Genomic DNA, 14,613 nt, shown 5'->3' on the forward strand with positions numbered 1-14,613 from the left:
AGGTGCTGGTCTGCCGTTTTCCTCCTTGGCGTCCAGAGGCGTGGCCGCGCCAGGTTCTGCAGGGGGTAATGCTCCTCTTCTCTTCCGATCCTCACCCGAGTAACTCATGGCAGAGCATTGGAAAACGAAAAACTTGGTGCTGACCACCCTGCTCCGAATACTTAGGAGCTTGCAACAGCGACTCTGATTGCGGGTGTGATCCCAACTTACATTTGAAGATGAATTGCCCATCCCGTAAGGATCTCGGCCCCATCCCCAAAATGAAAAAAAAAAAAAAAAAAAAAAACATCGCATTTACTAACTTTGCGCAGAGGGAGTGGGACTTGCAAAGATCTGTCAATATACCAGGACCAAGTGCTAGTGAAAAAAGGGGACCACAGAGTTTTGCTAAACGGATAGTTGAGGGAGGCGATAAAAAAAAAAGAAGAAAAATAACAAAAATGTTATTCCACGCGTCAAACTCGTTTGTTTGACTCGAGCAGATCGTCAAATAGCTGCCAGCTAGCTGTTATATATATGATCAAAGTCAGTGCGACTGACTTGTACGTGAATCTCATCTACCTTTGCGTCCTCGCTGCCACAAAGTCCACCAGGTCAAAAAAGCTCTTCTTGTACCGCCGCTCCATGGTGGTCCGGTTGACGGTCTGCAGCCCGAATTGCTGCTCGTAGTCGCCAAACTCCCAGTTGTCGGCAAAGCTCCACGCAAACGCCCCAGCCACGTGCACGCCGTCCTCCCAGATGGCCCTGAGCGCCTCGGTCAGGAAGCCGACGTAGTAGTCGCTCCGGGGCTCGTCAAACCGCTGCGCGGCGGGCGTCGCCGATCCCTCGCTCGCCACCGGGAACCCAAACTCGGTGATGACGATCGGGTGCCGGAACGAGTTCCAGAGGTAGTTGAGGTACGTCCGCAGGTACTTGGGCGTCATGTACACGTACGACTGCGACCGGTACCCAATGTCCCAGCCGGCCGTCGTCGTGCTGCTCTGCTCCACGCAGTAGGGGAACAGCGGGTCGGACTGGTTGGCCGCGCAGGCCGCGATGCCTTGGGGCGGCGCCGCGATCACCGTTGCGGTGTACGGGTCGATGCCGAAAAAGTCCGCCGTGCCGTTGACGTACTCGAGGTCCGCCTCGCTCAGCCGCACGTAGTCTGGAAAGGTCATCTTGAAGGCCTCTGGGTAGTCCTTGCCGAGGAAGATGGGGTTTGCAAAGGTGGCGAGCTGAAAGTCGTTGAAGTGGTTGGCCGCCACTACGTCCTCGGGTTTGCTGGGGTCGCGCGGCACGCCAAAGTTGTCGTTGAACTTGATAGACACCCTTCCGCTGCCTTTGATCTCGTCGTGGTAAAAGTGGTATAGACGGGCGTGGGATTTGACTACGGTGTCGATGGCCTTGGCGTTGTCGCTCCACAGCAGCGGCTCGTTGTAGGTGAACCACACGGGCACGCGGTCGGAAAAATGCGTCATGAGAACCTTGCCGTAGTGCACAAAGGCATCCTGGAAACTCTCGTTGCTGTAGGCTCCGTTGCTGTATCCGAGCCGCGACGGGCCGGGGTTGTGAGGGTCCTCGTAGAACTGCAAGGGCGTGTCAAAGTGGATAAGGGTAACATGAGGTTCCATGCCCTTGGATATGACAAAATTGATGAGATCATCATAGTGGTCTAGCCCTTGCTTGTTGATGGGCGTGCCCTCGAGCGCGAACGGTAGGATCCTCGTCCAGGGGATTGAGAAGGAGTAGTGCTTGACTCCCATGGCAGCCAGGCGCACAATGTCCTGCTTATACAGGTAGTAGTTCTCGTTCGTCACGTAGTTTGGCAGCCCCGGACGATTCGGGTTGGCGGCGGCCAGGTCCAGGATGGCAGGCGCGCGGCCCTCGTCGGCTATGGCGCCCTCGATCTGAGCAGCCGAGCCGGCGACCCCAAACTCAAAGTCCTCGGGAAAGTAGTAGCAGTCCTGCGGCTGAAAGTACCTCGGAGGTGGGAGCACAAGCTCGCTCGTGGGTACCGGAGTCGGGGAGACGGTAGTCGAGTACATTCCCCGGCTGGTAAAGTTGACCAGGGACGCGCGCTCCCACAGAGCCGACCAAGCTGCCTGTCCATACGGATCGGCAGTATCCGTCGGCGTTGCAGTGGCGTTTGGGTACCAGTTACCCCAAGTCGTCGTCGACAGATCCGGAACGAGGTGACTTAGCGACTGGTAAGGTGGAGCGTAGGTCTTGGTAGGACCGGGAGTGACAGCCGTGGCCGTGCGCACAGTCTCAGTCTGCGTAAAGGAGAACTGCGTGAACGAATAGACCGGGCTCGCGGTGGCGTAGTAGGCGTCCGATGAGCATTTGTCAGGCCGCCGGACAGGTCCATCGGCGGGCAGGTAGATCTGCTGCGCCGAGACAGCAAACAGCCAGCTGGAAAGAAGGATCACGCTCTTCATGATTGGGTTTCAGATCAGCTTGGGCCTCACGACGTCAGCCCATAGAGTCCTTGGAGATCACTGATTCCTCGCTTCAAGCATGTGTGGTGATGTTATATGAGAGCTGTGAGCCCAAGTGGGCACAATATAACATGCCATGCCCTCCACATCCCGCCAAAACTGCGAAAACATGCCGAAGGAGCCTGCTGTTGACCGCGGAGGAGAATGCGGAGAAGAAACGGGGCTGACGGGGCCCGGTTCAAAAGATGCATACTACCCTATGACGGCATTTCTCTTGGTCACTGACCGCTCTGTAGGCGATCGAAATAGTAGAATGAGAGTGCTTGTCATATGCTTTTTCTCCGTTCTCTTGGAAACTTTGAGGTCGCTCCGAGTGCGGGGATGGGAGTGACAGAATATCTTCCGAACACGCCGCTGGGACTTTTCCTGTTGTCAACCCCCGCATCCGGAATACTACCGTGTCGCTCCATATGCCAACATACTCGGAGAAATACCGAGGCAGAATTCCTCGTTTCGTTGCACAGCTGACACACGGGAACTTTACAGCATGGAAAAGGACCCTGGCGAGGTAAACAACCTGACAAAAGCGGAACCTGAGATATCGAGGCGACTCATAGCGCATTGAGGGGTTTATTTTGCCGAGACTGGCATTTGTGACCCCGGGTTCGAGTTCAAACATGTCAAGTACAACTGATGGCATCCGAATGAGATATAGAATGCAAGTTGTTCATGCATTGATTGTCGTCAGTGTGTACAGAAATACAGTCAAAAGACCCCATGGAACTCAGCCCAGAACGCAGTAGAGTGTGACATGGTCGGTCGACCTTGTGGGCAAGACATAAAGTCCTTGTTAGCTCACCAGCCAACTTGGGCTGCAATAGTTATACTGATGAGGTATCTACGCATGGTGACGTAGAGACCGAACATCCATTGGCGCTGCCTTTGACTAGACGGCTGATGGCTCGGTTCGGGGAACGTGTTGGGGAAAGAGTCGGGCTACCCCGTCGACGGATTATCCCCCGTACCCCTCAAACTTCCCTGGAATCCCCGCAGATTTGTTGGAGTGCCAACAGCATGTGGGCAAGGGCAATCCATGTTACATTCAGTCTACTAGGCGCAGAGAGAATGAGATAATTGCCTTGCGAACCACTTGCTCGCCGTTTGAGCAATGTCGAGCCCATGCATCTTCACCCTTGGAAGGTTGTCCTAGATCTTGAAGCAGTTGATCCATGCTTTCCAGGCTCAGTCTTTTTGTTTCCTTGCGCAAAGTCTCCCAGGTGGTGCGGTCGAACCTCGCTCCTAGGTCGTACAGTAGACGGACCATGGCATCATCCTCTCGGAACACTGCCAAGGCTAGTGCATCTTGAACCGTCTCCTCGCCGTGAATAGTCTCCAGGTCTTGTTGCTTGTCGTCTTGCTTGGCGAAAAAGTCGACTATGGTTTCAACCAGCTTTTTTGAGCCACTACTTGCTGCCGCTACCAATACCCGATCGGGTTTGGAGACGCCGTGAGATAGCAGAAAGTTGACAGAGGCGTGATTACCGTCCAAGGCGGCCACGGAAAGCGGGCTGCGAAACTTTGAGAGCATGTTGACCGGGTCACATTCGTCCCCATTCCTATCCATAGGCAGCGCTTCAGGGATATTTCTATTCTCAGGGTGCTCAAACTCTTTCGCCTCGTCATTGGCGAGTTTGTCATTGCTCAACGCTATGGCGGGCAGGGCCTCGATCGCATATCTGTCGAATAGAAACTCCATAATTTCGACACACCCACGCCTGGCAGCAATGTCCAGCTGAGACGGGAACCACTTGCGTAGCAACCAGGCCTCTTTTGTAAGGCCCGCAATGGGCTCTTGACTAGGTAGGAGGGAGTGACCTACTATCTCGTAGCATCTCCTATATACTTGAACATCGGTCGTCCGACGCATGCAGTCGTGCACCAGAATTCGCATCCAGCCACTTGTGGGATCGCTACCAGCGTCCCAAGGGCCGGTTGGTGCCGGGCCTTGGTGAAGTTGTTCAGTGCTGAGACCAAACTCCATAACATCACGTGCGCCCTGTGGAAACACGCAGCTTCCTGCGCACTGGATGGCTCTGCTACGTAGCTTGTACATGCTTCTGCCCGGTTCCTGTGGCAGTGAGGTAAGAAATATGACGCATCGGCAACTTCCTCCAAAAGCTGCCGCGTCGAGAGGGGCAAAGAAGGGGCAGCTTGGGCGGCTGTAAACACACAATGGGGTTAGCTTAGGCATCTTTCTCCCCAAAAGACCAAAAAAAAAGGCAAATCAATGCCAACAGAACTCACCGCGAGGACAGTGGTTTGTTGTCGTTCAGACTGTCACGCACAAGCACCTGGACAATTTCGAGCTCGTCCAGGTAAGCAGCAGCGCTCAGCACAGTTTCGCGAAACCCCCTGGTGGCCTCCTCGTCCCTCTCCAGCCTCTCCCGGTCTCCCTCGTCAACAGTAAACTCGGCAAAAAAGGTGTCACGGAAATGCGTATTGAACGAAGATATGTCCATGAGCGGCAATCTGGAAAGCCGAAAGATGACGTCATGCAGCTCATCCTCGCCGCCAAGTGCAGAAGCAACGGCGCCGTCGGCGGCCCGCAACCGCATCCGCAACTCGACGATGCGCTCCGCGACGCGCCTCATCATGCGCAGACGCCTGGTGGCCGGCGGGCGCCGAAGGTGGCGCAAACCCCAGTCGCATGCTCGCTCTGGCCTCGGCCCGCCGGTCAAGGGTCCCAGGGGCTCCACTTCGCCGCGGACGGCGTGGTCGATGCGCCAGGCGAGGTAGCGCTGCCAGAAAAGCTGGGCGGATCCGTCGGGTCTGTCCAGACGGCCCAGCCAGTAGGTGTTGTCGGGCAGGCCGGCGACGAAGATGACGTTGAGGATGTCGACGGACCAGATGCGGCTCACCAGGCGTAGACGCAAGGCACGCTTGAGGCCGCGCACGATGACGGCGTGGGTGAGGATTTGCTCGAGGATTTCGGTGGGGAGATGCGGGAGGGGCATTTTGGGCGGTGCGACGCTGACGATTTCATAGCGGAATGCTGCCCAAGAAAGATGGTTAAGACGAAAGGCCGCTCGCCCTCAAGGAAACTGCTGTATGCCTGACGATTGACAAATTAAACAAAGCTGCCCAATGCAAGGTACAATTAACTCGGGTGAAGTTTATCTCAAGTTCTCAACAAGCCAGCCGACTTGGGTCCGATGATCCTCCCCTGCTTGGGTTGTGGCATTCCATCCGATGGTGGAGTGAGTGGGTTGGACCCGCTAATTTGGAAACTTGAATCCCTCCAAATAGGGCTAGCCAAACAAGCTACAACGCCAAGATCAACTCCGTGCCTGCCTGCAGTCTGCAGGACTGCGGCTGATTAGCAGTTAAGTGGTGCACTAATAACGAAGGAAAGAAAGAGGGACGCCTTAGCGAGTAGAGAACTTTTCTAGCTCAGCAGTCGACTGGTGTCCGCACTAAGTATTCAATTATGGACAAGGACATATACGTACATACCTTACCTACCTTGCCTAGGTATTATGTACGTAGATTGAACGTCCTGGTCTGCATTTTTACTGAGTGGGTCCAAAGTGACTGCGGATCTACAGTAGAAAAGTTGTCTGTTCGCCAAGTGATCCCAAGACAAATCTTGTTTTTCAATCCTTGCCCAACTCTTCACAAGTTCTCTACAGTCGGTCGCATTTGAGCACATCATCCCTAGCAATGCACAAAAATCGAAGAAAAGCTTTCCAGGTTAACCTATTCTATATATTTACTCCAAAAACCGCCAATTGACTTGAGGAACAGTTGGATAATATGACCTGCGCCCGGTGGCGATAATGGTTGTAGTCCGAAAACACATAGAATAGACCATCCCTACAACTCCCCCTCCATCCTCTCACCCGCACTGTTCAACCGCTTACAAAGCCAGGACAGCGAGAGCGGCGGCGCCGATCCAGCTGGCAACCATCTTTCCGTTGGCAGAGTTGGAAGCCTTGGTAGAGGTGGCGCTGGCGGCCGAGCCGGTGCCCGAAGCAGTCGAGCTGGCGCCGGAAGCACCCGCCGATGTAGGCTTGGTGGTGCTGCCGCTGCCGCTGGCGGTGGGCGAAGCTGTGGCAGAAGAGTCAGCACCAGTGCTCGACACGGCAGTCGACGAACCAGATGCAGTCTTGGTGGTGGAGGATGAGGATGAGGAGGAGGAAGAAGACGAACCCCCGGTGACGTTGAACTGGTTCTACACGACAGAAGCAAATCGCAGGTTAGTAAATGTAACAAAAATTCAGGCCTGGGGGGGGGGGGGGGGGCTTGGATTTGTCAACTTACCGACTGAGCGTAGATCTGCTCGGTCTTGGTGCCGTTGGTCAGGTTGATGGTAAAGTCGTTGCCGGCGGGGAGCTTGCCGCTGTCGACCTCGAAAGAGCCGTCGCTGGCCTTGACGTCGGAGGCGAGCAGGACGTCGGTGGGCGGGTAGGTGACCTTGTTGGAAAGGTAGATGTTGAAGGTGGGCTGGTCGCTGGAGACGGTCTCCCACTTGATGGTGTGCTTCTCACCAGAGCTCCAGTTGGTGTTGGAGTCGGGCGAGGTGACCTTGAGGGCAAGGGCGCTCGAGGCGAGCGCGAGGATGGCCAGAGAGGAAACCATTTTGAAGATTAGTTGTTGGTATGTGTTGGTTCTGAAAAAAAAAGCAAAATTAAAGATCTATTCGTAGAGCGAGTGACGGGTAGTTGGAGAAAATAAAGCACAATTAACGATCGTGGGCGTGACTTGACTGTTGGATAAAGTCTTGGCGATGAAGGTAAAGGAGAACGCGATGCCCTTGTACCGGCAGCGCCGATGCACGTCAACTTTATATCAGAGTACTCCGTATTTAGTGGATCAACAAAGACACATCCAGGCATGACGTATCCTAATTTTAACCCACATTATCGTCCATCTCTGGACGAGTCAGGGGTTGATTGGCAGGGTTCAGCTGGATTTGTGCAGATACGAAACGGTTATTCATCAAATCGCATTGACCGACTCGCTGTCAACTCGTGTTAGTGGAGTGTGTGATAGAATGGTCCACGGAGATCGTCCAGATACTTTTTTTTTTTCTGTGTGTTTTTCGTAACCCCGTGGAACATGGCAAAAAATAGCAGGCGCCGACATAACCGAGAGACAAAAAACGGTCCCCTTGTAACATTCTTCTAACTTTATCTAGTGCCATCAATCTTGACGCGTAAGCAAATTCTTCTAGATCATTTTTATTTTTTATTATTTTGCGATCGCTGTCCATTCCTAAACAACCAGTACCCAAATCATGTCGCCAAACACGCGAAAACAATGACCCCAGAGTGCACAACCGTGAAACTCAGGGATGACTGAAGGCGGGACATTAGTGGCCGAAAGCGAACCATGCCAAAACGGACCACCCCTCATGGCGGTTGAAGTCGATACGGCGTGTTAGGTCGACAGGTCCAACGAGAAAGAGCGCCGAAGACATGGATATGGCAAACAAACCCATGCCCATCAACGCGCTCCCGCAAGCCGGAATCACCCACCATGTGTCTTTTTCAGCCCCAAAATTGTAGAGTACCATGGAAAGGGAGACAATCGCCCCACCGGCAACAGTCAGCGGCAGAAGGTGCCCGGCTCTTTTCTCGCCTCCACCGACCTGGCGGCGCAGGTGGCGATGATGCGGCCCGACAGCGTCCAGCAGGCCAGCAGACCGACCAGGGTCCCGACCCCCCCCCCCCCCATAAGTATGAATACGGATCCGGCTTCTGCCGCGGAGAAGCTGTAGACCTCCTCGTATCTCGCAGGCACGTTGACGTACAGCCACACCTGCAGGCTGTAGAAGAACGACGATGGAATGACTATGCCGGGCCACGGATTGATGGAGGAGGATTGTTAAGAGGCCGCACCGATGCATCCCTCAGCAACACGACAGCATTTTTTTCGGCGCCGACAGCCGTTGCGGTGTCATGTGCAGTGCACTCTTGCGCAGGCCTGCAAATGTGAGCAACGCACTGACGACCTCCGACGCAGGCAAGCAGAACGAAGCAGCCTCTCCACCCCGGTACCGACTGCGCGATCCTCCCGCCTGCTGCGGGGCCCAATAGGGCGCCGAGACGTTGCCGACGGCGATGAAACGACAGCGCGCGGCTGCGGACCTCATTGTAGAAGAGGTCGGCGACGGTGGACGAGCCCAGGACCATGGGTGTGCCGCCCGCGCAGCCGGCGAGGAAGCGCAGGGCTACGAGTGACCAGATGTTGGGTGCGGCGGCGGCGAGGGCGGAGAATAACGCCCACAACACCGCGCACAGCCGGTAGAGTCTGACCTTGCCGTAGACGGTCGACAGGGGTGCGATAAAGAAGCCAAAGATGTAGGCTGATATGGTGAATGTCTGGGTTGGTGAGTATGCTTGGTCAGCTTTTTGGTGAGCTTCGGGCTAGTAGTCGACCATATCATGGCTCAACTTCTGAGTCGACGTGCATTGTCCCATCCCCCAATGCCTATCGACCGAAGGCTAGACACAAATGTGAGAGTAATGCAGTAGCAAAGTGTTTTCTTGTTGGTGCTGATCATGGTCGATATCCTGATTGGTGTCATGGATAACGAGGTGATTTTGGCAGTACTATCTAGTAGACGGATTACTATTGGAACCTGCCCCAGGTGCAGTGTCTGCATATTGGTTGCAACCGTCCGACAAGTCGAGTATATGGTTTCTGCTTTTCTATTCGAACCCACACCGTAGATCCGGTTGATGCCAGAGGGGATCGTCGCCTATTCAAATGCGCCGAGAGCCGTGATGTACAGATCTACTCTACATCCAGGTATGCCCTTCCAATGACGTTGATCCGGGGGCGGAGTCGTACAAAGACAAAGGTAATTCATCACACAGATCTTTTTCAGGTTTGGTATACAGTTCGATATACAGTTCCATGCTTAAGCTCCAAATCCACGTTTCAAATGCAGGTTTTCGGCCCAGATTCCATTTCTCAATTCACATATCCAGGGTCCATGTCCAAGGTTCCACAATGGCCCAGGTTCCATCTTTCAGGTCTCATATCCGGGTAACGTCCCTAGAGACGTACCGCCATGCTCCTTGTCCCATCTGAACGGAACAAGTGATCAAGCCTGATGAGTTACGCACTTGTATTATGGGCCATTCCATCAATTTTCTGAGTCGTGCAACTCACAGTTGCACTAGCTAGTCTCTCTAGTGTCTCCAATATTGGACAATAGTATCGACGCTCTTTTTCATTTGCGCATGACATTCGTCGGGAATAAAGGACCCTCAAACACGATATCCAGGGCACATTATCAGTTTGGCGGCAGACTCCGAACTTGGCTGGATAAAGTTCTGTAAAGTTCAGGGCCCAAAAGAAGGGACGGATATAAACTAAGGTTTACTTTACGGTTCACGCCATATTGACTGCCGCCGCACTGCTGACAGATTTTTAACGCGACAGGAATATCCGAGTCGCTAAGCGTTGCGGCACAAGCAAAATAGACTCGAGATTGCCTTTATTCCAGAATGGTAGATCAATGATCAGGTTCCTACAAGTAAAGCCAGTCGAATCGCGAAAAGATCTACAATTCCATCCCTCGACGTTGGCTTCTAAAGACGCGATGCCTGGGAAGCTGATACCACGTTTAGAGAATGATTGGATGGTCCAGATCTAGACTAGTTCTATTAGATCATAGTCTAGATCTAGTACAATTGTTCTTGGTAAATCCCAACTGCTCTGGCCGCAAAAAGAAGGTTGTTCGGATGGAATCGTTCAAGTAACATGGGTCCAGCATACCCTCTGAATCTGTCAAACTGGCGCAAGGCAGTGGACCAACAAACACTTCAACTCGCTCCAAACCCGTTCCCCTTTTGCCACATGCCACTTTCAATTGTTTTATACCCGTTTATTTCCCTAACCGGAAGCCCCAGATCCGCAAACTTTCGTCCCTCTGCTTTGGCTCCACCCTCACAAGCAAACCGTCCTTGCCGTCGCATCCGATCATCGTCTCCACACTCCACTTGCCCCCAGGAACGTGGTTCCCCGATGCATAGTACCACGTAGATCATGACAAGAAGACATGGCTAGCCTCGTCACGGCCCTCGGCGCGCTCATTGTCTTCATCAAGCCTGAGTATGAGCGTGCCGGGGTTACCGATGAGCATATGTCGACTCTGCTCATGTACCCGAAGCTCCTCCTCGGCGTCGGCGACCTGGCATTGGACCTCGACAAAACACAACAGCACATCTAGTGAGCATTTTCAGGTACCAATATGAACAGTCAAGCTTCTTGGCTAGGCCAGGACTGTCTGGCCGATCAGCCTTTACCCTTGACGGCAATCTTCCCACCTACCTACTTACCTACTTACCTACTTACCTACTTACCTACTTACCTATTTGTATTTTGTATTCTACCATAAAAGGCATTATCGAGGATCTGCTCGCTGCACGCAAGGGACAAAGTATTAGGAAATTTACCGCGGTTCGGCGCTCATTCTACGCAGCACTCAACGCTCAGGAGCTTTCAGAATAGCCAGCTATGCCACTGCTAGTCCGGAAAGCATTGATCTGGTTTAGTACTACCGCATCCCTTCACAATTTTACCAAGGCTTCCATAGGGCCGGGAGCAAGTCCTGGGCAAGGTTCTCTCAAGGACTCGGCCATCTCGCAATGTATGAGGTTTGTCTTTTTTCGCCGAGTCGAGGAGTGGCCAGCCCAACAATGGAGAAATATCCATCACATTGTTGCACAGGCAGAGGGGGGCTTTCGCAGTCAAACTCCCTCGCAGCAGAGACAGCACGACTTGGTTCAGCGCAGAAAAGATGCCGTCTAAATGGAACAGACGCATGATCCAAGGCATCGCGTGTGCAAAATCTGTCTGGTTAATTCAGTGGTACGGAGGGCTATTCTCCAGTGGCCAAAACGATCTTGATATACCAGAGTACTTCCCACATATACATACACCTTGGAGAAGGTTTTAGAATTGATGACACGAGATAATGCCCCTGGCCGCATTTACAACGGAGCTCGAGCTCACATGGACTTCTGGACACCGTCAACAGCGCCTCGTCGAGTCCATCGTTTCCAGTGCTCGCGACCAGCTAAAAGTACACCAGACGCAAAAGGATCCGAACGATGAACCAACCGCCAACCCGCATGCCCTGTTAGTTGAGTTTCTTACTCACTGCGATCCTTCAAAGTCGCACGATCATGACGATGAGGTCCATCAGCTCCCGGATCATTTAGCCGGCGACAAGGACTACACTGCGGACCGGGGCAGCGGCGCCCTGAAACGTATGGGGGAGAAGATGAAGCCTTCACGCAAGCTTCAGATGAGGATGGTATTGGCAAGTGGAAGGGCATATGTACCCTTTTATGAGCCAAACTACGATATTTTCTGGATTGCCTCCTCAAGAAAGCTTCTACCATTGATCCTGCTGATGCCGGTGCCACCACAGCACGAACCGAAGCAGGCTTGGCTGCTTCTCAGTTGAGTCATGCCATTAAGAACTTTGTCCGCTTGAACAACGGAGTTGTCAGGCATCTCGACTGCCTCCCGGCCGCATTTACCGTTCTCCCTGTTTCTGATACGAGGAACGTCAATAGAAGGGCAAGAGCTCAGCAAAAACGTCTGAAGAATCAGAAAGAGGCAAGTAGGCAGGTAGGTCGGCACGGTGTTGCGTTACAATCAGTTATTACAGCGCGAGAAAAACTTGTTGGAGAATTGCCCAAGATTTTAGAGCGTCATGGCTTGTATTTATTTTGCTAGCGAAGCGATTCCCTAGATTTCCAGGTCCCTAGCAGGCAAGACACGACTATTCCCTATAAATGATTGAACCTGTAACAACACTTCCTCTATGCAACCGTCTCCTTCTGTTCAGTCGCCGGCGGCGTGCCCACCCTCTTGTCCTCGATGTCGAACTCGCTGCGCTCAACGCGGCGTGCAGAGTTGCGTACGTTGTGCGTTTTCCAGGCCGGGGTACCGATGAGCCGGATCGCGCCCGGTTTGGTGTCGTCAAACATATCCGAGACCTCCTCCAGCGGTTTGTTGGCCGTCTCGGGAAACAAGAAAAACACATGAATGAACATGGCGGCGCAGAAGACGGCAAAAATGACATAGGTGCGCCATGTGATGTTTGCGAACGCGCTATTTGACGAGGGGTTTCGTGTTAGAAAATGGCTTCAAGGCTGCTAAAGAAGTTACAGGATTTCGTAGACACTTACGGAGGTACAAAGTATGCCAAGGCAAAGTTGAAAGTCCAGTTGCCTGCGGTAGCAAGGGAGACAGCCTTGCCTCTAAGTCTCAGAGGGTAGAGTTCAGGCGGGTAGGCCCAAGAGGTCGGGCCCCAGGTGCAGGCGAACGAAGCGACGAACAAATATGTCGAGGCAATGACAGCCTTGGCAGGGGCGCCCTCGATCTTCATCGACATGGAAGCCGAGGTAAAGTTGTCTTCTGGTCGTGGCGGGCGACTGTAGGTGGCGAACAAGCCGGCGTTGATGCATAGCCAGAGACACATGAGAGCAGCGCCGATCAGCAACGTAGGGCGACGACCCCAGCTGTCCATCCAGATGAGAGCAGGCACGGTCATGACCACGTTGATGATGAACTGAATCCCGCTGGGCAGGAGAACGTCGCTTCCGAGACCGGCCATGGTGAAGACGTAGGTGATGTAGTACATCATGACATTCATTCCCGTCTGAGTAAAATATGTGCCAGCGATCAGCAACAGGAACTGAAGATGGAAGGGCGGACGGGGGGAAAGATTCATACCAATTGGCTCCAAATTTGGGTGGCCACTCCAATGCTGGTCCGGACAATCATGTTGGGACGGAAAAGCTCAAGGTAGGAGACATCGGCGTTGGCGCGCTCGAATTCCACCACTGCCCGGATTTCAGCCATTTCCTTGACGACAAAGGGAGCGTTGCTGTCGCCTTTGCCGTGTGTGCGGGCCAATACAGCAAGGGTCTCTTCCCATCGGTCATGCTTGGCCAGCCATCGGGGAGATTCGGGGAGGATAATGAGGCCCAGGCCCAGGAGAACGGCGGGGACAGCTTGGACGCCCCATGGCACACGGAAAGCAGCCTCGGACTTGATAAAAGAGCAGCCATAGCAGATAACTGAAAGGGAAGGAGCGTGGATTGTTAGCTGGACCCACCGAGACCCATTTTTAAATCATTACTAGGGCGACTTACAAAACATAATGGCGATACCCCTAATATAGCGTTTATCATCGTCAGTCACCACATAACCACCAAAGCAGCATTTCTAAACATCCTGGGATGGAAAGAAGCTCACCATGTGATCGCCCACTGCTGTAGTCCGATGAGACGGCCGCGAACAGTTGGCTTGGCGATCTCAGATATGTAGACGGGGACCTGGGCAGAGCAGATGCCGACGGCGAAGCCGTTGATGACACGGCCAATAGCCAACATGGGCACGTTGACTGCAGCTGCCGTGATGATGGAACCAACACACCAGATGGCAGCACCAATCTGGATAGTTGGTTTGCGTCCAAAACGGCTAGATGATGAACGTAGTCAGCATATGTTCTGATGCCCTCAAGTACATCACCACCATCACTTACTCGGAAAGGAAACCGGAGACCATGGCACCAATGAGAGATCCTCCAGGCATGGCAGCCACTACACCGCCCTGGACGTCCTCATGCAGACCCCTGCAGGAACCATTTTCGTTGAACCCCTAGACCGTGGGACTTGGGTCAGCTTCAGGAAAATGACATATAGGGGTCACGTGATTCTCTAGCGCAGACTGACAAGCTCATTGAAGCGACACAGATATGGTTGAGTCGATATGACGGCGCTCATGGACGAAATGTCGAAGCCGAAGAGAGCACCGCCGATCACCGATATGGCGGCGATGAGGTAGACATTTCCCTGGAGAGACCAAGTGACTTGTGTCAGCAACGAGCAGTAGCAGCAGCACCTTAAGGAACGAGTAGTGCGTAACTATCACAGTAGTCAAAGTTTGCTTGTTTTTTTTTTTTTTTTACTTACCACAACATACATTTTGGCCGATTCGATATCCTACAGCCTTGGACGCGATGAGTGCTCATGCAGCAAACTTGGCAAAGAAACAAACATTCAGGTCGCGCAAAACTGTCACGATGTGGCGGCCGCGTTATTATACCTTGGCTTGAACACTAGATCAGACCTTGTGCAGGGATCGACATCAGACGGCTGTGGGG

The 14,613-nt window shown here is 53.3% G+C and overlaps 6 protein-coding genes across 6 annotated transcripts; 1 reads left to right on the plus strand and 5 right to left on the minus strand.

The window, feature by feature from the left end:
- Positions 1–557: 557 nt before the first annotated feature.
- On the minus strand, positions 558–2,417 carry MGG_09738 (beta-glucosidase A; the record flags this gene model as incomplete). Its single annotated transcript, XM_003717564.1, has 1 exon — positions 558–2,417. The coding sequence occupies one exon, from the start codon at positions 2,415–2,417 to the stop codon at positions 558–560; it is 1,860 nt and encodes a 619-aa protein (XP_003717612.1).
- A 1,102-nt stretch (positions 2,418–3,519) lies between these two features.
- On the minus strand, positions 3,520–5,431 carry MGG_09737 (uncharacterized protein; the record flags this gene model as incomplete). Its single annotated transcript, XM_003717565.1, has 2 exons — positions 3,520–4,636; positions 4,722–5,431. 2 exons carry the CDS (start codon positions 5,429–5,431, stop codon positions 3,520–3,522), a joined length of 1,827 nt encoding a protein of 608 aa, XP_003717613.1.
- A 717-nt stretch (positions 5,432–6,148) lies between these two features.
- Positions 6,149–7,321, minus strand: MGG_09736 (uncharacterized protein). The gene is made up of 2 exons (XM_003717566.1): positions 6,738–7,321; positions 6,149–6,648 (listed from the first exon to the last, which is right to left on the minus strand). The coding sequence occupies exons 1-2, from the start codon at positions 7,053–7,055 to the stop codon at positions 6,334–6,336; spliced, it is 633 nt and encodes a 210-aa protein (XP_003717614.1). The 5' UTR covers positions 7,056–7,321; the 3' UTR covers positions 6,149–6,333.
- A 703-nt stretch (positions 7,322–8,024) lies between these two features.
- On the minus strand, positions 8,025–9,084 carry MGG_09735 (uncharacterized protein; the record flags this gene model as incomplete). Its single annotated transcript, XM_003717567.1, has 3 exons — positions 8,025–8,244; positions 8,424–8,800; positions 9,052–9,084. 3 exons carry the CDS (start codon positions 9,082–9,084, stop codon positions 8,025–8,027), a joined length of 630 nt encoding a protein of 209 aa, XP_003717615.1.
- A 1,359-nt stretch (positions 9,085–10,443) lies between these two features.
- On the plus strand, positions 10,444–10,984 carry MGG_17275 (uncharacterized protein; the record flags this gene model as incomplete). The annotated part of the gene is made up of 2 exons (XM_003717568.1): positions 10,444–10,658; positions 10,960–10,984. The coding sequence occupies exons 1-2, from the start codon at positions 10,489–10,491 to the stop codon at positions 10,982–10,984; spliced, it is 195 nt and encodes a 64-aa protein (XP_003717616.1). The 5' UTR covers positions 10,444–10,488.
- Positions 10,985–12,245: 1,261 nt separating this feature from the next.
- On the minus strand, positions 12,246–14,434 carry MGG_13651 (high-affinity glucose transporter; the record flags this gene model as incomplete). Its single annotated transcript, XM_003717569.1, has 8 exons — positions 12,246–12,554; positions 12,632–13,104; positions 13,179–13,525; positions 13,601–13,620; positions 13,704–13,928; positions 13,993–14,108; positions 14,183–14,302; positions 14,423–14,434. The coding sequence occupies 8 exons, from the start codon at positions 14,432–14,434 to the stop codon at positions 12,263–12,265; spliced, it is 1,605 nt and encodes a 534-aa protein (XP_003717617.1). The 3' UTR covers positions 12,246–12,262.
- Positions 14,435–14,613: the final 179 nt, after the last annotated feature.

This window comes from Pyricularia oryzae, chromosome 4 (assembly GCF_000002495.2).
Source record: "Pyricularia oryzae 70-15 chromosome 4, whole genome shotgun sequence".
Classification (NCBI taxonomy): domain Eukaryota; kingdom Fungi; phylum Ascomycota; class Sordariomycetes; order Magnaporthales; family Pyriculariaceae; genus Pyricularia; species Pyricularia oryzae.

Excerpts from the sequence above, each read along its gene's own strand:
- MGG_09736 (XM_003717566.1), bottom strand. The coding sequence starts at position 7,055 with ATGGTTTCCTCTCTGGCCATCCTCGCGCTCGCCTCGAGCGCCCTTGCC. Across the intron at positions 6,649-6,737 it reads AGCAGATCTACGCTCAGTCG|AACCAGTTCAACGTCACCGG; the intron begins GTAAGTTGACAA and ends TCTGTCGTGTAG.